Source organism: Thamnophis elegans, chromosome 14, assembly GCF_009769535.1.
Source record: "Thamnophis elegans isolate rThaEle1 chromosome 14, rThaEle1.pri, whole genome shotgun sequence".
In the NCBI taxonomy this organism is placed as follows: Eukaryota; Metazoa; Chordata; class Lepidosauria; order Squamata; family Colubridae; genus Thamnophis; species Thamnophis elegans.
In genome coordinates, this window is record NC_045554.1 from 12,556,560 (window position 1) to 12,578,927 (window position 22,368).

The 22,368-nt window shown below is 45.0% G+C and overlaps 1 protein-coding gene across 1 annotated transcript; it reads right to left on the reverse strand.

Annotated features, from left to right (window-relative positions):
- Positions 1–4,438: 4,438 nt before the first annotated feature.
- On the reverse strand, positions 4,439–17,505 carry ANTKMT (adenine nucleotide translocase lysine methyltransferase). Its single transcript, XM_032231354.1, is given in 7 exon segments — positions 4,439–4,654; positions 9,663–9,713; positions 12,342–12,482; positions 15,367–15,419; positions 15,422–15,470; positions 17,344–17,438; positions 17,441–17,505. Coding segments are annotated over 7 exon segments (642 nt in total). The 5' UTR covers position 17,505; the 3' UTR covers positions 4,439–4,465.
- Positions 17,506–22,368: the final 4,863 nt, after the last annotated feature.

The window sequence follows — 22,368 nt, forward strand, 5'->3', positions numbered from 1 at the left end:
CCATTTGTCAGCTGTGACCGGGGGCATTTGCCCAGGTTCGCCTGGTGCACCAGTTGCGCCCCTACTTGAACTGGGAGGCTCTCACAACAGTCACTCGTGCCCTTGTGACCTCTAGGCTGGAGTACTGCAATGTGCTCTACATGGGGCTGCCCTTGAAGAGTATTCGGCGACTTCAGCTAGTCCAGAATGCGGCCGCGCGAGCGATTGTGGGTGCACCTCGCTTCACCCACATAACACCTATCCTCCGCGAGCTGCACTGGCTACCTGTCGATCTCCGGGTACGCTTCAAGGTGCTACTTGTCACCCATAAAGCCCTTCATGGTAGTGGATCTGGGTACTTGAGAGACCGCCTACTGCCAATCACCTCCACTCGACCTATTAGATCCCATAGATTAGGCCTCCTCCGAGTTCCATCTGCCGGTCAATGTCGACTGGCAACCACGCGGAGGAGAGTCTCGGTGGCAGCTCCGACCCTATGGAACGATCTCCCCGTGGAGATTCGTACCTCACCACTCCAGACCTTCCGCACAGCCCTCAAAATCTGGCTATCCCGTCAGGCCTGGGGCTAAAGACTGTAATCCACCCGAATGGTATGAATGCTGTGTTTTTTAATGACGTACTCCTACGTGTTAAATGTTTGTTTCCCCCCCCCTTTTCGAGTTGTAAGCCACCCTGAGTACCCCAGGGAAAAGGGCGGCATATAAATAAACTTCTAAGTCTAAGTCTAAGTCTAACTTTCTGGGCCGTTTGGTGAACTAGTTGTTGGAAGAAATCATTAGGGCAGAGAACCTGTTGTTAAATTATTTGAATCCCACCACTGGTCTCAATGTATAATTTTCTTCCACTTTATCCCTAAAGATTTATCTTGGAAGCTGGACACTGTTTCCCTTCCCTCCCCTCTTATACCAGACAGTCAATCTAGAGTTTCTTTCTCATTTCTTGAGTTTTTTCCCTATCGGTTGCTTCATGACAATATTTCCTCTCTGTAGTTGTAACAAACTGTGAGAATAGCCTTAAGGAAGAAGGGGAAGAGTCACTTGTCAAAACAACGGTCAGATAAGAGTTTAGTCTCGAGACAGAAAAGTAATTTGAGAAAACGTCTCCGATTTTAACCCCCCTCCTAGTTCTCTCTCTATATTAAATTGTTATTTATCTAGTTATTAAATTATTTGCCAGCCATCTTGCCTCCAGGTGACTTTTCAGGATAAAAACAAGGAAGAAAGAGGCACACTCAGAGTTTCAAGATTCTGTAGCTGTATAATAAAAGTGTCATCGTAAAGCATCCCTGCCCTGTTCTTGAGTTGCCACAGGAAAGGGGGGAAACAGGGTCATAATTGGGCGTGAATTACATGGAGAGCTGGCTTCACTGGGGTACGTGCCGACATGTTGCTCCTAATAACTGGATTCTTTTGAAGCTTGGCTCGAGGCTCATGATTTAATTAGGGCATCCTTCGGAACCTTGACAGCAAGTAGGTTTAGTATTTACAATTGGGATTCTTCTCTAGTGTGAAGAGCTGAGAGTTCCCCTCACCGACCTTCAGTTATTGGCTATCATACTCTCTCCTTCCCTTCCCACATCTTTAGGTGGAACTAGAAAAAAAACAAGGAAGAAAGAGGCACACTCAGAATTTCAAGATTCTGTAGCTGTATAATAAAAGTGTCAACTCGCAAAGCATCCCTGACCTGTTTTGAGTTGCCACAGGAAAGTGGGGGAAACGGGGTCATAATTGGGCTGTAAATTACGTGGGGTCAGAGCTGGCTTCACTTGGCCTTATTTTCGGGGAGCTTATTATTTTTGAAGTGCAGGAGGCCCCTTAACCTCGGCCTGCAACCACAGATCAGCTGATCCGGAGAGGGCCGGAAGTTCTCTCTCTGTTTCTGGCACATTCTTGCCAGCCTTTGCGTCGCTGGGCCTGTCACTCTTTTCGCAGCCGCCACTAAGAGAAAGGGTGCAGTAGCTAGGGTTTGAGGTAGCGGCCTCTGTGAGGCCGTTCCGCATGGATGGCAGGGGCATATGGGGGGCATGTTCCCCCCCTTGCCCCCTCCCCAGCAAATGGCAGGGATTGGCGGTGCATGTGTTGAAATATTTTAGGGGAGGGCTTATTTTGGGGCTGAAAAGCCCGATTGGGTTTATTATCTGGGGAAGTCATTTTTGGGGAAGCGGGAGTAGCATCGGCAGTATTGAATAGCACAGCCTGACATTTCTAATATTGTATTCGATGGGCATCACCGGTACAATTTAAGTAAAACTCAATTCAATTATAGCTGTTAGGTAAGCTCCCTGTTGGGAGAGCAAGTGCGTTCAGCGAAGCGTTGTGAGAGTTGTGTTGGAGAACACACCAACCAGCATACAGAGTCACTGCAGTTTAAATAGGCTTTTACTTTTGTGGAAAATAGAGGTATCAGAGTCCATCAAACAGCCCAAGTCATACACGGATAAGACAGTCAGTCATCAATGTCTTTCAGTTAAGGGATAATCCAAATAACATAGTCCAGTATCATATAAACAGTCCAGTACACAAAGTTTGCTAACAGTTGCAAAACTTACAATAGCTCACGGCACTCAGATTAGATCAGCCCAGCATCTAATGAACAGAGAGAGAACTAACAGTCCTTCTGGCTCCCTCTTAAGGCCGATTGAGGAAAACAGCAACCAATCACATTTTACAGTATGCTTTAAAGACACAGTTACAACATTGTTACATGATTTATATATTGCCAACCCAACCGTTAGATTATATTCCTAACAACAGCAACAGAAGAATGAACTTAGCACCAACATTCACTTTATCCTCACAGCAAACCTGCAAGGTAGGGAAGATCAAGATACAACAACCAGCCCCAGACTGTTGACAAAGTAATTTGGGGAGGCATGAATCTAAGCCTCCTCCGAATTCCATCTGCCGGCCAATGTCGGCTGGTGACTCCTCGGGGGAGGGCCTTCTCTGTGGCTGCTCCGGCCCTCTGGAACGATCTCCCCGTTGAGATCCGGACCCTTACTACTCTTCTGGCCTTCCGCAAAGCAATTAAGACCTGGCTGTTCCAGCAGGCCTGGGGCTGTTGAACTATCCAGCCCCATTCGAAGTTACGACTGTTGTGACTTCTAAACTGCTGTTTTTATTTTATTTCTGTATCCACTCCCCTTTTTATTGTGAGCCGTCCTGAGTCTCTCGGGAATAAGGCGGCATACAAACCAAATTAAATCAAATTAAATCAATCAAGCCTCAAGTTTGGATAGTCAACCCAACATGACATGAGCTCTTGATTAACCACAAAGACCGTACAGGCAGTCCTCGATTTACGGCAGTTCATGCAGTGACCGTTCAAAGTGACAACAGCTCTGAAAAAAAGTGACTTATGGCCATGTTTCACTCCTGCAGCTTCCCCACAGTCCCGCAATCAAAATTCAGACGATTGGGAACTGACTCATATTCATGATGGCTGCCGTGTCCCAGAGTCATGGGTGTGACCCGCTATTGTGGCCTTCTGACAAGCAAAGTCAATGGGGAAGCCAGATTCAATTAACAACCATGTGACTCACTTAACCATGGCAGCGATTCGCTGAACAAGAGTGGCAAGAAAGGTCGTAAACTGGGGCAAAATTCACTTAACAGCAGAAATCCTGGGCTCAACTGTAGTCGTGAGTCAAGGACTACCTGTACTTCTCACTGAATTTTGCATTCTCTTCCATTCCATCCTATTCCGAGTCTCTCCATCAATTGCTGGTGTTCCTAATCAAGTCTATGAAACTTGATTGCTTTCACAATGATCCCCAACCAAACCACCTTGGAAGGATGGAAGGCTGAGTCAACCTTGAGCCAGTTAGGATCGAACTGCTGGCAGTCAGCAGAGTTAGCCTGCAATACTGTATTTGAAAGAAGGAAGGAAGGAAGGAAGGAAGGAAAACAGGAATAGCAATAGCCCTTAGCCTTCTATACCATTACAGCCCTCTCTATGCGGTTTTACAGAGTCAGCCTCTTGGCACCAACAATCTGGGTCCTCATTTTACCCACCTTGGAAGGATGGAAGGTTAATTCAACCTTGACCCTGGTGAGATTCGAACTGCCAAATTGCAGGCAGCAGAAGGAGACTGCATACTGCACTCTAGCCACTGTGCACCATGGATGGATGGAAGGAAGGAAAGAAGGAGAAAAGGAAGAGCAATAGCAATAGCACCTAGACATATATACCACTTCACAGTGCTTTTACAGCCCTCTCTAAGGGTTTACAGTCAGCCTCTTGCCCCCAACAATTTGGGTCCTATTTTATGACCTGTTATCAAACTGTCAAATTGCAGGCAGCTGGCAGCAGAAATAGCCTGCATACTGCACTCTAACCACTGCATCACCAGATAGAGAATCAAGAAATGGAGACACCCCACTCCAAGGGGAAAGGGACATCTCAGCAGAGGAGTGGGGTTTTTTCATTATTTTTGAGAAATTGGCATGTCCAAGGTGACCTCTTCTCACACTGGGCTCCCTTCTGGCTCATCCCTCTTCAGTTGCCGGACCATCTGGACGTCGTATGCCCAGGCTTGGTTCACACCTTCCCCAGCTGTGTCAGTGTGGGTCCAGTTGGGGAGAGGAAACCGTCCAGCCACCACTCGAGCTCCTTCTGGAAGTTCTGTCAGTAGCTTTTTCTCCAGAAGCATCAGCTAGGAAGAAGAAGAGTAGAGATGTCTTCTGAAGGATCTATCAGTCAATAACAAATAAAGATACTGTAGATGTCAACTTGTAAAGATTTCCATGCCTACTATCAAGTTGACATGGAAAAGGGAGGGAGAATTCCATGCATACCTTCGACCAGGGTAGGATCTCAGATTTTACAGCAGGCGTGTGAGGTACGAAAGTTCACAGCCTGCTGCAGCACCTCATTGGTGGATGTGATTTATGACACAGACTGAGGGGAAGGGAGACACAGGGGTAAAGTTCAACACCATTAACGGAAATCAGATTCGGCTCCGCAGGAGAACATGCCAAAATGTTGCTCCTAATAAATGACTGGATTTCTTTTGAACTTTGTCTCGAGGCTCGTAAATTAATTAGGTCACCTTTTGGAATCTTCACAATACACCAATAGAAGAGAGTATTTGTAGCTCAGGGTTGAGCCGTAGGGTCCTCGGTGTTTTCTGAGCTTGGCTGTTGTCTTCCAGATGTTTCATTACCCAACTAGGTAACATCATCAGTACCAGAAGGGAGTGGGGTTGGGGGGGAGGAGGAGGAGGAAAAGGAGGAGGAGGATTGTGGTTCCTTGGTGTTTTCTGAGCTTGGCTGTTGTCTTGCAGATGTTTCATTACCCAACGATGTAACACCATCAGTGCTCTAGGTAATATCGCACCACTGATGATGTTACCTAGTTGATAATGAAACATCTGCAATAAAATCCCACCAAGCTCAGAGTGCACCAAGGACCCTGAAGATAGATCAACCATGGATTTTTGTGGGTACACCTTAAGCTCAAGAAGATGGCATCCCCTTTGAAATGGAGATGTAGTCATGGCTACTAGCTTGGCCAGCTTCAAGGAAGGGCTGGACCATTTCATGGAATTACTGGTTCTGAAACCATATGCTGGGAGACAAGGGGACTTCCTTCTGCAGTTGGTTGGCCACTGTGAGAAGACAGCTGGACAAGATGGATCTAATCGAACAGTGTGTTGTGGCCCGCCAGAGGCCAGCAGACCTGGCAGCAGATTCGGACAGTGAGGAGGTTGGGGAGAGAGGCCAGTCCTGGAGTCTGGGGAAGGCTCTGAGGGCTCTGTGTCGGAGGCAGAGAGGGAGCCAGGGCCTATGCCAGTTATCAGCTGCCTTCAGAGTTGGACATCAGTGAAGCAGAAGCACAACTGGAGCCTGTTTCCAGTGTGCGTATGCACAGAGTTGCCAGACGAAGGGAACAGCTAAAGAAAGGGGTGACTTGGGAGGAAGGCCACAGGTGGCAATGAATGGCGCTCCCAGAGGAAACAAAGAGGAGCGAAAGGGAGAGTGGAGTTTGCAGGAGACAATTAGTTTGTTTAATTGGTTTGTGATTCTTGGAGACTCCTTGCCAAGTTCTGCAGATATTGGCCTGGCAGCTCTCCAGCCAGATAAGGTGTGTGACTTTGCTGGATGTGAATGAGCAGAATTCACAGTAAATTAATAAAAGGGTTTTTTATCGGGACAAGGAGTTTGTTTCATGCTCTTGGGAAGCCTCGGTCAGAACACAGTGGACATTTTGTATGGAATCATGAAGTTCCTCAGTTGCTACCAATACCCCCCTTATTTCACTGCACTCAAAGGCTATGCCTTCTACCGGAGATCTAAGAGATTCCACTCTTTTAGCCTTCTCGTAGGACCTTGCTTTGCCCCCCCCCCCCCAAGAATTGGGCTATGACGGGGTTGAACTGGGAGACTGTTTAAAAGCGGACAGTATCTGCTTTTAAACTTTGGGGTGTTTACTTTTAATCCTCGCTTTTGTGGCTTGTTGTGAGCTGCCTAGAATCCTTACGGGAGGCCATATAAATCCTGTAATTAAATAAACAAACAAATTCATGTGATGTGCTAAACTGAGTGGTGCAGTGGCCTAGAGGTGGAGCTCTGCCTTACAATCAGGAGGCTATGAGTTCAATCCTAGGTAGAGGCAGATGTCTCTCTGGGCACAATGAGAATTTATCTGCTGAACAAAACTCCATATTGGTGACAGGAAGGGCAACTGGCCAGTAAACACTCAGCTCAATTCAGATGCCCAGACTCCACCCTGCAAGGGATTATAGGGTCATTAAAGATGATGATATGCTGTCCTAAACCACGGTTTGCCTTACCCATGTTTTGTTGGATAGCCATTATGTTTGGGTACGTATATATCCCTATGCTAGAATGCATGACTTAGAAACTCACAGGGATAATTTCATACATGTTCTGACCTAGGCTTCCCAAAAAGCACGAAGCAGATTCCTGCTCCCGACAAAACCCCTTTTATTAAACGAATGTGAATTCCTCTCATTCACCTTCAGCAAAGGCCTGGCAAACAGTCTTTCAAAGGAATATTTATGACCACAGACCTCATCTATCTTGGAAAGCTGTCATGTGAATATTTTCCAAACGAGGTGCTATGCAAGGAAAGATTTGGCACAGAGTCTCTGAGATTCATGGACAGATCTTCATACTCCTGAAATGAATCTAATGACCAATGACCAAATTGTTTCCTGCAAAAGCCCCCTCCCCTTTTGCTCCTCTTTTATTTCCTATGGGAGGGGCCATTCACCTTCTACCTGTGACCTTACTCCCAAGTCGACCCTGATTTCTGAGCTGTTTTTTTCTTCTGGCAGCTCTGCACATGCGCACACACTGGGAACAGGCTCCAGCTGTTCCAGTGGAACAGCTGTCTAGCTCACTGCTGTCTAGCTCCAAAGGCAGCTGAGAAGTGCCAGACAGCCTCGACCCCTCTCTGCCTCCAACACAGAGCATTGTCCAAGCCTTCCCCAGCCTCCAGGACTGGCCCAGTTCCTCCCCAACCTCCTCCCTGTCCGACTCTGCTGCCAGCTCTGCTGACCGCTGGCGGGCCACAACATACAACCCACTAAGCTAAATTGGAAGAGACCGCTTGATGGCTACAAAGCAGGACGCAGAAGACAGAGGCTTTTGAGAAAGGAGACTCGGGGCTCAGCATCAGGAAGCTCACAGGAAGAGGCTGCCTTTGACACCCAAGCGCACTGGTGCCCCTACTAAATTAAGCCAAACATATCTGGCTTTTACCAGGGCTAAAGGCTAAACCTCACGGGAGTTCACTGGTGCTCTGGTTAAAAGTTTATACATTCATTTTCGGTTTATTTATAACTCTCTTCGATCTGCTGTCGTATGGCAAATGCAGATGTCTTTTCAAAGAACATAACTCTTCTTTCTTTTTTTTAAAGAGCAAGCCCGTTTCTCCCTTGGAAGAACAATCGTGAAAATGCCTTGCCGATTTTCAAAGAAGAGTTAGCTCTTATTCTAGGTAGTCCTCGACCTGCGACCGTTCGTTTAGCGACCGTTCAACATTACAACAGCACCGACAGAAGTGACCTGCATGACTCGCACTTATGGCGACAGGCTATTTACGCCCACTGTGGAGACTCAAATTTCTGTTGCTAAGGGAGACAGCCGCTAAGTGAGCTTTGCCTCACTTTGCGAACCTTTCTCGCTGTAATTGTTAAGCGAATCGCTGTAGTTGTTAAGTGAGCAACACGGCTGCTCAGTGAATCTTGGCTTCCCCCGTGGACTTTGCTTGTCAAAAGGTCGCAAAAGGGGATCGCACGACCCTGGGGGACATGGCAACCGTCATAAATGTGAGCCAGTTGCCAAGCGTCTGAATTTTGATCATGTCACCATAGGGTTGCTGCCAGGATCATAAGTGTGAAAAACAACCATAAGTCTCTTTTTTCAGTGTTATTGTAACTTTGAATGTCTATTTATTTACTACTAGTGAACATCCAAATATACTACTTAATCCTATGTACATATGCCAGAGGGAACGTGGTGGCTAAGATGCTGAGCTTGTCGATCAGAAAGGTCGGCAGTTGTTTGGTGGTTCGAATCCCTAGCACCACATAACGGAGTGAGCTCCTGTTACTGGTCCCAGCTTCTGCCACCTAGCAGTTCGAAAGCACGTAAAAATGAACATTGTGTAGGGTGGCTCAGTGGCTAAGACGCTGAACTTGTCGATCAGAAAGGGCGTCAGTTCGGCGGTTCAAATTCCTGGTGCCGTGTAATGGAGCGAGCTCCTGTGTCTCATCTCAGCTTCTGCCAACCTAGCAGTTCGAAAGCAGGTAAAAATGCAAGTAGAAAAATAGGAACCAGCTTTGGTGGGAAGGTAACAGCGTTCTGTGCACCTTTGGCATTGAGTCATGCCGGCCACATGACCACGAAGACGTCTTCGGACAGTGCTGGCTCTTTGGCTAAGAAACGGATGAGCACCACCCCCTAGAGTCAGGAACAACTAGCACATATGTGCAAGGGGAACCTTTACCTTACCTTTATATATGCCATATGTGTACATATTACATAGTATAGAGTGTGTATAGGCACACAAAAAGATACATTATCTACTATATATCCTGTATGTGTATGTACCCACACATGGTTCCACCACAAAACCGCGGTAGACTAAAGCGCGCTCGACGAAAGCGCGTACCTGACGTCATCACAGCGCGACGAAAACATCACGCTGTGAGTGGTAAAGTTAAAATTAACGCGAAAACCTTACCCTAACCCCCCCCAAACCTAACCCTAAACCTAACCCTAAACCTAACCCTTAACCTAACCCTAAACCTAACCCTAAACCTAACCCTTAACCTAACGCTAAACCTAACGCTAACCCTTAACCTAACCCTAAACCTAACCCTAACGCTTAACGTAACCCTAAACGTAACCCTAACCCTTAACCTAACCCTAACCCTAACCCTAACCCTTACCTTTACGTGAATCGGCTTGCTTTAAAAGCGCTTTTTAAAGCGTCCTTTTTTCTCCGCGGTCGTATTTGTCGCGCTGCTGATGATGTCAGGTACGCGCTTTAATCGGGCGCGCTTTAGTGGACCGCGGTTTTGTCGTGCCACGCCCACACACACATACAGAGAGCTCTTCTTAAACTAGACACACTCAGCATGGATATATTTTGGAGAAAAAAAACTCGTTTGGAGAAAATATGAAACGTACCACACTTGGTGCCAGGAACACAGTTACATTCTGACAATCGGATAAGTTCACCTAAAAAAAAAGAGGGGCAAAACATAAATTAGGGGGGGGGGGGAGGTTACTTTTTGTGCAATGTTTAAAAAGCAGTTTCTATTAAAAAGATCTGGAGCACAAAGGGGGGGGAATCTTTCTCGGTCCAACTCCCTGGGTGGGTTTGCACATTTCACACACAAGCCATAAATAATATTGGCTTGGTTTTGGCTCGGAGGGTTGTAGGAACCAAGAGATTTCGATCTGCAAAGAACCCAGCCAAGTGTCATTCCTTCAAAAAGCAGAAGCCAAGTAAACCACAATAACATAGCACAATGGCCAGTTTCGTTACAGCAAAGAGTGATCAGGATATATCGTGTTTCCCCGAAAATAAGGCCGGATCTTATATTCATTTTTGCTCCAAAAGATGCACTAGAGGTTATTTCTGGTTAGGTATTATTTTTGGGGAAATATGGTACTAAATGCATCCATCTGGCTGACAATCGTAACTGGGATTTGTTTTGGAGGCAAGGCTTATATTACGAGCATCCTGAAAAAATCATGCTAGGACTTGAATTTTCCAGTGTAGTCTTATTTTTAGGAAAACAGGGCACTTTATAACAGGGGTGTCAAACTCAAGGCCTGGGGCCCAGATCCAGCCCGTGGGGGTGCTCAGATCTGGCTTGCTGGCAACTTCAGCTATAATTCAAGTGAGGCTCAGATCTGAACTGCAATACAGTATTGCCAAAATGGCGCTCCTAATAAATGACTGGTTTTCTTTTGAAACTTGGCTCGAGGCTCATGAATCAATTAGGGCCACTTTCGGAAACCTGACACTTGCGGGGCTGCCCTGGAAACAGCGAAGGAGTGGCCCACGATGTCTCTGCCAGCGAAAATGGGGGCAGCCCTCCCAAGCCCATTTTGGCTGGTAGATGGTTGCAGGAGGTCGTTCCAGCTGAAAACTGGAGCCCTGAGTGACAGAGTGCTCGGGCCACCACAGGCGCCCCCAACTTCGAGCTGGCCATGCCCAACCTGGTCATCCACATCAGAGTCAAACACAACCCTGATGCGGCCATCAAGTTTGATACTCCCCGGTGATCACGCAATCAAAAATCAGACGCTTAGCAAAGGGTTCAAACTTATGACCATTGCTATGTTTCAACGTCATTGGATCCCCTTTGGCGACCTTCCAACAATCAAAATCAATGGGAAAGGCAGATTCATTTAACAACCATGTTACTAATGGAACAATGGCGGCAATTCACTTAACAATTCTAGCAAAAAAAAGGTTGTAAAACAGGGCAAAGCTCACTTAAGAAATGTTTCACTTAGCAACAGAAATTTTAGGCTCAATTGGGGTCGTAACACGAGGAATTCCCATAGACTCAAGTTGGTTTCGATTTCCTGGCATTATGCTCAGAATATGCCTATGGAAACTCTCAGTCACCCAGGCCATGGTTCTCCCAAAGGTGCTTTTTTCAGGAGGCAACTGGACTTTCTGGTTTTTCTTTAAAGACGTTTCACTTCTCATCCAAGAAGCTTCTTCAGCTCTGACAGGAGGGTGGGGAATGGAAGGATTTATATTCCTTGATGACGGCTGGTCATTTGCGTTCTTTTAGAGGGATGCGTTGGCTCAGTGGCTAAGATACTGAGCTTGTTGATCATAAAGCGGTTCAAATCCCTAGCGCAACTGAGTGAGCTCCTGTTATTTGTCCCAGCCAACGTAGCAGTTTGAAAGCATATAAAAAATGCAAGTAGAAAAATAGAGACCACCTTTGGTGGGAAGGTGTTGTGGCCCAGCAGGAGCCGTTGGAGCTGCCGACAGACTCCGATAGCGAGGGACACTATGACTCGGCTCTGAACGATGTGGAGGACCCTGGGCAGGGTTCAGACTCCGAGCAGGGACCAGAGAGGCTGGTTGGTCACCAGGAGGCGCCTGAGGCATGGAGCAGCGGTGAAAGCCAAAGGGAGTTTGTCCCTAATGCCAGACCCTGGAGCAGTGGGGAGGAGCAAAGGGAATTGGTCCTGGACGCCAGGCAGAGACGGGCAGATAAGCGCCAGCAGCAATTACAGAGACTTAGAAGATAATCGGGCCCAGGTGGTTGTGATTAGGCTCCTCCCAAGAGAGTATATAAGAAGAGAGTTTGGGAGGAGACCTTTTGCAGGACACAACCATTTTACTAAAGCTGGAGAAGCTCTTGTGGTATTTCTTATCTGTGGAAGTCTGAGTTGCTGCCAAAATCTTGTCTGTGAGTAATTACTGTAAATAAAGTGGCTAACAGTAACCTTGTGTCAGCGTGAGTCACCGTACGGAGGGGGGGGGGCATCAGAACAAAAGGTAACAGCGTTCCGTGCGGCTTCACCATTTAGTCATACCGGCAACAAGACCACAGAGATGTCTTCAGACTGCACTGGGTCTTCAGCTTTGAAATGGAGATGAGCAGCACCCCCTAGAGTCGGAAACGACTAGCACATATGTGCGAGGAGAACCTTCATCTTTACCTTTTAAAGATTCGTTGAGGCCACTGGAGGCTTCTCCTGACAGAACTGAAGAAGCTTCTTGGATGGGAAGGAAAATGTCTTCAAAGAAAAACTAGAAAGTCCAGTGCCTCTTGAAAAAAAAGAACATTGGGACAATGCTCAGAATTCCAATGTCTTTCCTTTTTCTACCTTCCAAAGGTGTTCTCTGTAGTAAGGAAACTTTCCGTAACACCCAGCTTTCCACGCACGATAGCTGGGAAGTCGCAACAGCCATGGATTGAGTTCATAGCCAACAGATGGCCTGAAGCCTTGCTTGTAAGCTTCCAGAACCTGCAAATATAAACCAGGTTTGTTTATTTCCGATGGATTTGTTCCTCAGAAGCAAAAGGGAGCTGCTTTTCCCAGGAGATCAAAACAATCCATCTTAATCTGGTTTTCTTCTGTGACTGCCCTATCTTAGGATCGGAAAGAGAGAGAGATGTCTCCATCTTTAGTCAATTTATAATTAGGAAAATCTCCAGAAGTGAACCTCAAATTTTGAATGGTGTCATCTTTCCATTTTTAACAGAGCTTGGGAGAATTTTAGGATCTTACAAGATTACGTAACTCTGATATAGCAACAGAACCAACCCACAGAAGAAGAACAAACAACTAACCGAAATCCTACACACAGCTCTAAACAAATGCACTTCTGTGGACAAAATAAAATATCTATCTGTCTGTCTGTCTGTCTGTCTGTCTGTCTGTCTGTGTCGTCTGCCTACCTGACCTACCTACCTACCTATCCTACCTACATACCTACCTACCTACCTATCATCTATAAAAAAGTGTATATCAAAATTCAGACAGTTGGGAACTGACTCGTATCATGACGGCTGCCGTTGTCCCCGGGTCGGGGTGTGGACCGGCTATTGCGGCCTTCTGACAAGCAAAGTCAATGGGGAAGCAGATTCCAATTAACAACCGTGTGACTCACTTAACAATGGCAGCGATTCACTGAACAAGAGTGGCAAGAAAGGTCATAACTGGGGCAAAATCACTTAACAGCAGAATCTGGGCTCAACTGTAGTCGTAAGTCAGACTACCTGTACTTCTCACTGAATTTGCATTCTCACTTCGGGAATGCCTTGAGCAATTTCAACCAAACTTGATACACAGATGAACTACTCTCTGGAGAAAAATACTGTGGGGTAAGATCCCCTAACACCCCTCGGTGTATGTGTGTGTTCTGTTAAGATACAGCGTGTGTGCTTAAAATGGCTTCTACTACAGTGCAGTGGAGTTGCCATGGCTAACAGCTTCACAGTACTCCACAAGGGGCTCCCTCTGGTAAGGGGAAAAATCCACATTACAAATTACGTTTGGTCCAGATATTTCCCCCTATAAATAAGTACCTGGGCAACGCCAGGTTATCGGCTAGAAATATAAAAAACAATACAATACTACACAAAACATATGGAGGATAACAAGCAACGGGCAAACTGAACTTTCCCAGACTGCAACTGATTTAGGAGCAAGCAAAAAAAGCTTTTTTTAAAAAGAAAAATAAAGTTTAAAATACAAAATCACGCAATAGAAAAAGGTTTTTTAAATGACTCAAAACCAACTTAAGTAAATGAATAAAGAAAAATACTTCCAACTCTCTTCAATATGGATATAGTTACCTAATAAAAGGCAATTTTCTTTCAGTTTAACAAAAGAGGATATAAAACTCAAAACATACAAATCAAACCATCAAATAGTAACAGCAACAATGTATAATCATCAGCAAAAAGTGCTTTTTCCCCTGGAAACCAGGGGTCATGGGGAATATAGGAAAAACAGGTCAGACTCCAGATATCCTGGCCAAGTTAGAAGTGAGCAAACTTTATCCACAACTTTAGTTTTTGTTTACACCCCCCCCAAAATTTCAGCCTCATGGTTTCCTGTCGTTTTCAGGCAGAAACCAGAATAAAATGCTTAACTAAAGAAAAAGACCCCTTTCTCCAAACTTCTATAAAGAGAACCCCCCAAAAACGCTCACTCCCTCATGCTCATAATACAAGTAGTCCTTAACTTATGATCACAATTGAACCCAAAATCTGGGTCACGAAACAAGACAGTGGCTAGATGAGTTTTGCCCTGTAACCGTCATAAACATGAGTCAAGTTACCAAGCATCCAAATTTTGATCAGGCAGGTGACCGCCGGGACACTATAATGGTCGTAAATGTGAAAAACGGCCAACACTGACTGTTTGCGGTGCTGCTGTAACTTTGAATGGTTACTAAATGGACTGTTGTAAGTCAAGGACTACCTGTCTAACTCGTCCTGTTTGCATCATCAGCCTTAGAACGCTTTGCTCCTCTCTGTATGAAATTCAGTGGCTGGCTGAGGATGTCCTAAGTTCCCCAGTAAGCAGCAAAATATCTTTACCAGCCAAAAGGATTCCCCCAGGTCCCATTTTAATGCTCTCAGAAGAACATGGCAAAGCAACGTGATTTTCTTTCCCTTTTTTGCATAAAGCTTTTTATTTTTTAACACCTCAACGTTTCATTTTTGAATATACAGTGTGTTGCCTTGTTATAAATAGTTTGGAAGATAGTAATCATAATGTTTACAACAATCTTCTTTAAAGGTGAAAGTTTCCCTTGCACATGTGTGCTAGTCGTTTCTCTATAATTCTTATTTCTGCACTTTTGGCTACTTTCTTTTATTTTTCTACCTACTCTTTCTGAACTATATACATTTGTTCATTTTTATCTTTAAAGGTAAAGGTTCCCCTTGCACATATGTGCTAGTTGTTCCTGACTCTAGGGGGTGGTGCTCATCTCCGTTTCAAAGCCGAAGAGCCAGCGCTGTCCGAAGGCGTCTCCATGGTCATGTGGCCGGCATGACTCAATGCCAAAGGCACACAGAATGCTGTTACCTTCCCACCAAAGGTGGTTCCTATTTTTCTACTTGCATTTTTACATGCTTTCGAACTGCTAGGTTGGCAGAAGCTGGGACAAGTCACGGGAGCTCACTCCATTATGCGGCGCTAGGGATTTGAATCTCCAAACTGCCACCCTTTCTGATCGACAAGTTCAGCGTCTTAGCACTGAGCCACCCTACACAATGTTCATTACATTGAAATGAATTCTATAATCATAAAGATAATAATCATAATATTTACTTCTCTATTTTAACAAATCTCCCTTATTTCATTGTATTGCATTGCAACGAGATTTTCTTACAATTCTGCCATCTCCCGAGCCCAGATCTACGATCTTCCCAGAACGTCCTTGAGTAACTGCATCACGTTCTCGATTTGTTTAGCACTTGCTGGGATGTAGGGGACCTGAAGGAGAAAAGAGAAACCATTATTCTACCCTGGCCTAAAATCTATGGAGATTCTCAGTCATCCAAGCCATGGGCACTATCTAATAAAATGAAATTCAATGGTGAAAAAAATAAGGTTCTACATTTAGGCAAGAAAAACAAAATGCAGAGGTACAGTATAGGTGGTACCTTGCTCAACAGTAGTAACTGTGAAAGGGATCTTGGAGTCCTAGTGGACAACCATTTAAATATGAGCCAGCTGTGTGGCAGCAGCTGCCAAAAAGCCAACACAGTTCTAGGCTACATAAACAGAGGGATAGAATCAAGATCATGTGAAGTGTTAATACCACTTTATAATGCCTTGGTAAGGCGACACTTGGAATACTGCATTCAGTTTTGGTTGCCACAATGTAGAAAAGATGTGAGACTCTAGAAAGAGTGCAAAGAAGAACAACAAAGAGGATTAGGGGACTGGAGGCTAAAACATATGAAGAACGGTTGCAGGAACTGGGTATGTCTAGTTTAATGAAAGAAGGACTAGGGGAGACATGATAGCAGTCTTCCAATATCTCAGGGGTGCCACAAAGAAGAGGGAGTCAAACTATTCTCCAAGGCACCTGAGTGTAGAACAAGAAGCAATGGGTGGAAACTAATCAAGGAAAACAACTTAGAACTGAGGAGAAATTTCCTGACAGTTAAGACAATTCATCAGTGGAACAGCTTGCCTCCAGAAGTTGTTAATGCCCCAACACTGGAAATCTTTAAGAAGATGTTGGATAGCCATTTGTCTGAAACAGTATAGGCAGGGGTTGGAATAGAAGACCTCCAAGGTCCCTTCCAACTCTGCTATTGTATTGTATTGTATTGTATTGTATTGTATTGTATTGTTGTCCCAAAGGTGCTTTTTAAGAGGCAACTGGACTTTCTGGTTTTCCTTTGAAGACGTTTTACATAGGAAACATTTACACTTCAGTTTGAGATGGAGACAACATAGACTCATCCCCAACAGCCTCTCTTCCAACAGTGAAGGGATACAGGGCACAAAACGTCCTGCAGAAAGCACAACTCCACAATCCTTTCAACCCAAAAAGGTTTCTGCACCCTATTTGCAAGACTCAAGTGACCCTGAGGAGACAGACAAACCCCCAGGGGGCCTCAATGAGCAAATGACCAGCAATCTGCAAGGAGTATAAATCCTTCATTCCGCACCTTCCAGTCAGAGCTGAAGAAGCTTCCTTGGATGAGAAGCAAAATGTTTTCAAAAGAAAAAAAACCCAGAAAGTCCAATTGCCTCTTGAAAAAGCACCTTTGGGACAACCGTGACCTGGATGATTGAGAATCTCTACAGACTTTTGAGCTATACAATTTGGGATGAAGACCCTTGGAATGTGTGGGAATAGCAATGGATTTCCAGAGGGAAAAATGCATACTACAGGAATTATTTGCACTACTCAGGTGACCCTGAGGACACAGACAAACCTTCAAGTGGCCTCATAAACCCTCTAAAAGGATGCAAATGACCAGCTGTCTGCAAGGAATATAATCCTTCCATTCCCCACCATCCAGTCAGAGCTGAAGAAGCTTCTTGGGTGAGAAGCGAAACATCTTCAAAAGAAAAAACCAGAAAGTCCAGTTGCCTCCTGAAAAAGCACCTTTGGGACAACCATGAACTGGATGACTGAGAATCTCTGCAGACCTTCCTGCCATATCTTTAAAAAGTTTTGATTTCAAAAATCCTCTCCAGTGCTCGACATGTGAAGCTCGAGGATGGAGGGAAAGACAACAAAATCTCTTTTACGTGTCCCTACTCCCCTTCTCCATTTCTCCCTGACCTGAACAAGTCAATGCCATTCTCCCCTTTTAAAAGCCTTATTCTGTTAACTTGGTTTTACCTGCAGTTTTAAGGGCACTTTGCGGAAACCGGGCATAAGAATTCCTGCCCACACGACATAAACCGTCAAGCCAGTGCCGGCTGCAATTTGCAAACATCCCAGCCATCCATTTTCTTGCCTTGTAATTCAGCAGCCACCTGTTCAGCATCTTCTGGATCCATCTTTTCTGTAAATGAATTCCATTTAATTCAATCGGATTTAGCACTAGTTCAGTAGATGTTAAAGACTGCAATTTTAGCTGTCCTAAAAACCTTCTTGTCCCTCTTTCCATATGGGGTTGGTTTAATAAATCTTCTCAAATCTTAGTTCAATTCCCAGGGATCTTACAAACACATTCAGATTTTGCTTGGCCACTGTACCGAACAGGTTTTCTTTTGCAAATCAAGATTTTTGGATATTTAATTCAAAACCCCCAAAAGCAGATTGTTAAGACTTTGGAAGATCTGAAAACAATTCTTCCAAAGATTTGTTATGCTGTTGTTCATCCTGCCACAGTATAAACCAGACTTTCAGACCTTAGGGACCACTAAATTCATAATTTTAAATCCCGTGGACCACTAGTATGAATCATTTTAGAAGATAAATAGTGTTTAGCGCAATATTAAAAATGCAATAGTTTTTCTGTGGACTACCAAAATTTTCTCATGGACCACCAGTTGGTGACCACTGGTATAAATTACTACCATAAACAGTCCCGAATTTCACCTTAAAACCTCTCTTAGCCCGTCCTACTTTGCAGGGCTGTTTGCCATAAGGGAGAACAATAACATGCTTCCATTTAATTGCAAGAATGCAGTGCAATTCTCCGCCCAGCACTGAGCATTGCAACTTTGAACTCAGCACAATTGCAAGCGAAATGGTCTGGAGATTAAATACAGGTGGTTCTCGACTTATGACCACAATTGAGCTCAGAATTTCTGTCGTTAAGTGAGAAATGTTAAGTGAATTTTGCCCCATTTTACGACTTTTCTTGTCCCAGCTGTTCAGTGAATCACTGCCGTTGTTGAGTTAGTGACACAGTTATTAAGCAAACCTGGTTACCCATTGACTTTGCTTGCCAGAAGCCCACAAAAGTTGATCACCTGACCCCAGGGCACTGCCACCGTCATAAATATGAACCAGTTGCCAAGGGTCCGGATTTTGATCATGTGACCTCAGGGTCACTACAACGGCTGTGAGTGTGAAAAATGATCCTAAGTCTTTTTTTTTTTTCATTTTAAAATGGGCATGTCACTTTTTTCAATGGTCGTAAGTGACGTTTTTGAACGGTTACTAAATGAACTGTTGTAAGTCGAGGACTACCTGTAAGGCAGAGGGAGAAGGTTGCTCCAGGGCATGGGCAGAGTGCACGTCCCAGCTGGGGATAAGAAACAGATTTCCAACCACACCAAGGGAAAGAACTACTGCAGATTTGCATCCAGAAGCCCTCTTGGTCTCTCTTCTTCCGTCCTTCCTTCCTCCCTCCTTCCTTCCTTCCTTCTTTCTTTCCTTCCCACTCCCTTCCTTCTATCCCCCCCCTTCCCTCCCTCCTATCCCCTTTTCCCTTCCTTCCTTCTTGCTTGCTTGCTTGTTTGCTTGCTTGCAAATCCAATTCAAATCTTCCTCCGCCCTCCCTCTGCCCCTGGACCCCTCCCTCCCAGCGCTTCTTCACCCAGACCCACTTCACCTCCAGGAAAGGCACTTCCTCGGGAGCCACGTGGCTCGCCCTCGGGGAGCTGCGTGCCAGTCGGACGCTCCGTGTGGAAACGAGCGCGACGGGGGAGGTTCCGCTCACTCCCATGCTTTTTCGAAGAAGAAAGGTTGCAGGTCCGCTGAGCTGGTGGAGAGTTGCGCGCTCGCTGGTGGTGCATCAGACCTCCAAGGTCCCTTTCAGCTTATTCTATTCTATTCCATTCCATTCTATTCTCATTCCACTATTCTATCCTATTCCTACGTTCTGTTCTATTTCTACCTTCTCTCTCTTCTCTTCCTCCTCTATTCTATTCTATTCTATTCTATATTCTGTTCTATCTATTTCTACTTTCTCTTCTCTTCCTTCCCTTCCCTCCCATCCTATTCTATTCCTACATTCTGTTCTGTTCTATTCTATTCTATTCTATTATTCTATTCCATTCCATTTCCCTATCCTATCCTATCCTATCCCTACATTCTGTTCTGTTCTATTCTACATTCTACATCTATTTTCTACATTCCCTTCCCTCCCTTCCCTTCCATTACACTATTCTATCCTATTCCTACATTCTGTTTTGTTCTATTTCTACCTCCTCTCTCCTCTCTCCTCCCTCCTCTCCCCTTCCATTCTATTCCTACATTATGTTCTATCTATTTCTACATTCTCTTCTCTTCCCTTCCCTTCCTCTATCTATTCTATTTCTACATACTCTTCTCATTCCTATTCCATTCTATTTCTATCCTATTGCAGTTGTGAAGTTAGCAACATAGTTGTTAAATGAATGTGACTCCCCCCCTTGACGTGGCTTGTCAGAAGGCCACCCCAAAGGGGACTTTGGGACACGGCAACAGTCAAAACATGAACCAGTTTGCCACGCACCTGAATTTTGACCACATGATCATGTGGATGCTACAATGGTCGTAAGTGTGAAATTGGTCATAAGTCACTTTTTTCCTCAGGGCCATAGTAACTTTGAATGGTTACAAATGAACTGTTGTAAGTTGCGGGCTACCTGTATAGGGGGCAATTAGAAGCAATTCTGCCTCTAGTTGCACAGCCCGGTTTTTCTCTGACCTGCTGATCATTAGAGGAAGTAAGAATCCAATATTCATATTTGTCTGACTGTGTGGCTAAGATCAGGCGAGTGCCAAATGCAGAAAGACTGCCTTTCCATCATCCTTGGTTGCGGCGTTGTCGCCACACTGGTGGGCTGCTCATGTGTCCTTGCCTAATCAAAAGGAAAACACCAGACAAAATTCCTCGGGATGAGCAAAAGCTTCGAATGAAAATCGAAGGGCTCTTTTATTAGAAAAAGTTAGTTACAGCGTCATCAAAAGGAGCGTATCAAAAAGCATATATAATCACACATGGTACAAGTAAACTAATGAAAAGTTCACAGCATTCTATAAATAAACCAATAGAAAATCACATCATGGCAAAGGGTGGGTAAAGGGGGAACAGAAAGTTACAAGCTGCATGGCATTGGGAGGGAGAGGGAATAGAAAGTTACAGCACAGCATAGGGGGAGAAAGGGCAGGTGTGGGAGTAGCTGGCTCACATAGTTCTTGTTACATGAGGCTGCATAGTGAGTTATGACCGTTAGGCCAGAAAGATGTTTCTGGTGCGATGTTTTTGCATCCCTGTGTATGTGTGTTTCAGACAGCAGAAACTGCACTGCACACAAACACCCGGAATGAATTCCAACACTTGGTCCTCCTAAGAGAGAGGCGAAATTGCTTTTTCTATGCAGAAATTCCACCTCCTGGGATGCTCAGTTGATATTCTGGCTGCTGGCCTTAGATCCCAGTGTTTATTTGGAAGAAATGTCCTTCTGAGTTCAGCCCCAAATGGGGAAAAAGACACTGGAAACATGGAGGCTGCTTGGAAAGATGCTTTAAAGGTGGACAGGATCGCAAGGCTTGAGCTCCTGAACAGAAAGGGGGATCCCATGCTTCCAGATGTTGGGTGTAGAAGAAAAGAGAAGCGAGGTGCTGAAAGTCCCTGGTTTTATACTCTCTCTTCGCCCCCACCTTTCTGTTTCCTGTTCCTGTGTCAGAAATGTATTCTGATTGGTTGTCAGACTCCCATGGAGTTGCCATGCAGGGGCAACTTTCTAGGCTGTATTTTGAGTCTAAGTTTGGTTGAGTTCCCAGATGCCATGTGGTGAGTTTCTGTAGAAAGCTATCATATCTTTGTTATGTAGAGTAGGCTAGCTCAGGGCCCCTAATGGCCCATTGACAAAGGTGAGGGTTATAAAGAGTGAGTCTGTTTCCTGCCTAAAAACCTGTTTCTGCATCTCCTATCCAGAGAAATGTAATATTCTGATTTTTCAATATTCCCAGGATATTTCATTTTCCTAGAAGAGGGGTGGGTTTTTAACTTCCTACATTTGCATAGCATGAGGTGAAGGACAATTAATTCAAGGAGTTTAAACAGCAGGTAGATGCCTTCACTGCCATGTTGGGTGACTGATGTTTTTCTTTCCTCTGACCTGAGGATCATATTTTCTAGCAGCTCAAATCCTCCCTCTCCTCCCGTGTCTCTATCCTCTGTTTTAACAGATTACCTGTAGGATTACGGAGACCCAGATTAAAACTCCTATTCAACCTTTGAAGCCCAGTGGTTGACATGGAACCAGCCAGCCTCTTTCAGTCCTGCCTCCCTAACAGGGTTGTTGCGAGAATCGAATGAGGGGAACAGATAACAAATTAACAGAGTTGGAAGGGACTTATAGGTCATCTAGTCCAACCTCCCCCCCCCACTCAAGCAGGAGACCTGACACCATATGACAAATGGCAGAAAGTCACTTGAAAGTCTCAAGTGATGAAACTCCCACAACTTCCAAAGGCAACTTCTGTTCCGTGGGTTGATTGTTCTCACTTATTTCAAGGTTGAATCTCTCCTTGGTCAGTTTCCATCCATTGTTCCTTCTCTGGCTTTGGATGCTTTGGAAAATGGCTTGACCACCTCCTCTCTGTGGCAGCCCCTCAAATATTGAAAGTCTGCTCTCGACTAGCCATGCCCAGTTCCTGCAACCATTCATCCTATATTTTAGCCTCCAGTCGCCTAATCATCTTGGTTGCTCTTGTCTGCACTCTTCCTAGAGTCTCAACATCTTTTTATAGTGTGGTGACCAAAACTGGATGCAGTACTCTAGGTGTGGTCTTACTAGGGCTTTATAGAGAGGTATTACCACCTCCCTTGATCTTGATTGTATCCCTCTGTTAATGCAATTTAGGATTGCATTGGCTTTTTTGGCTGCTGACACACACTGCTGGCTCATATTTAGCTGGTTGTCCACTAAGACTCCAAAATCCCTCTCACAATCATTGTATTATTAATCACCCAGTATT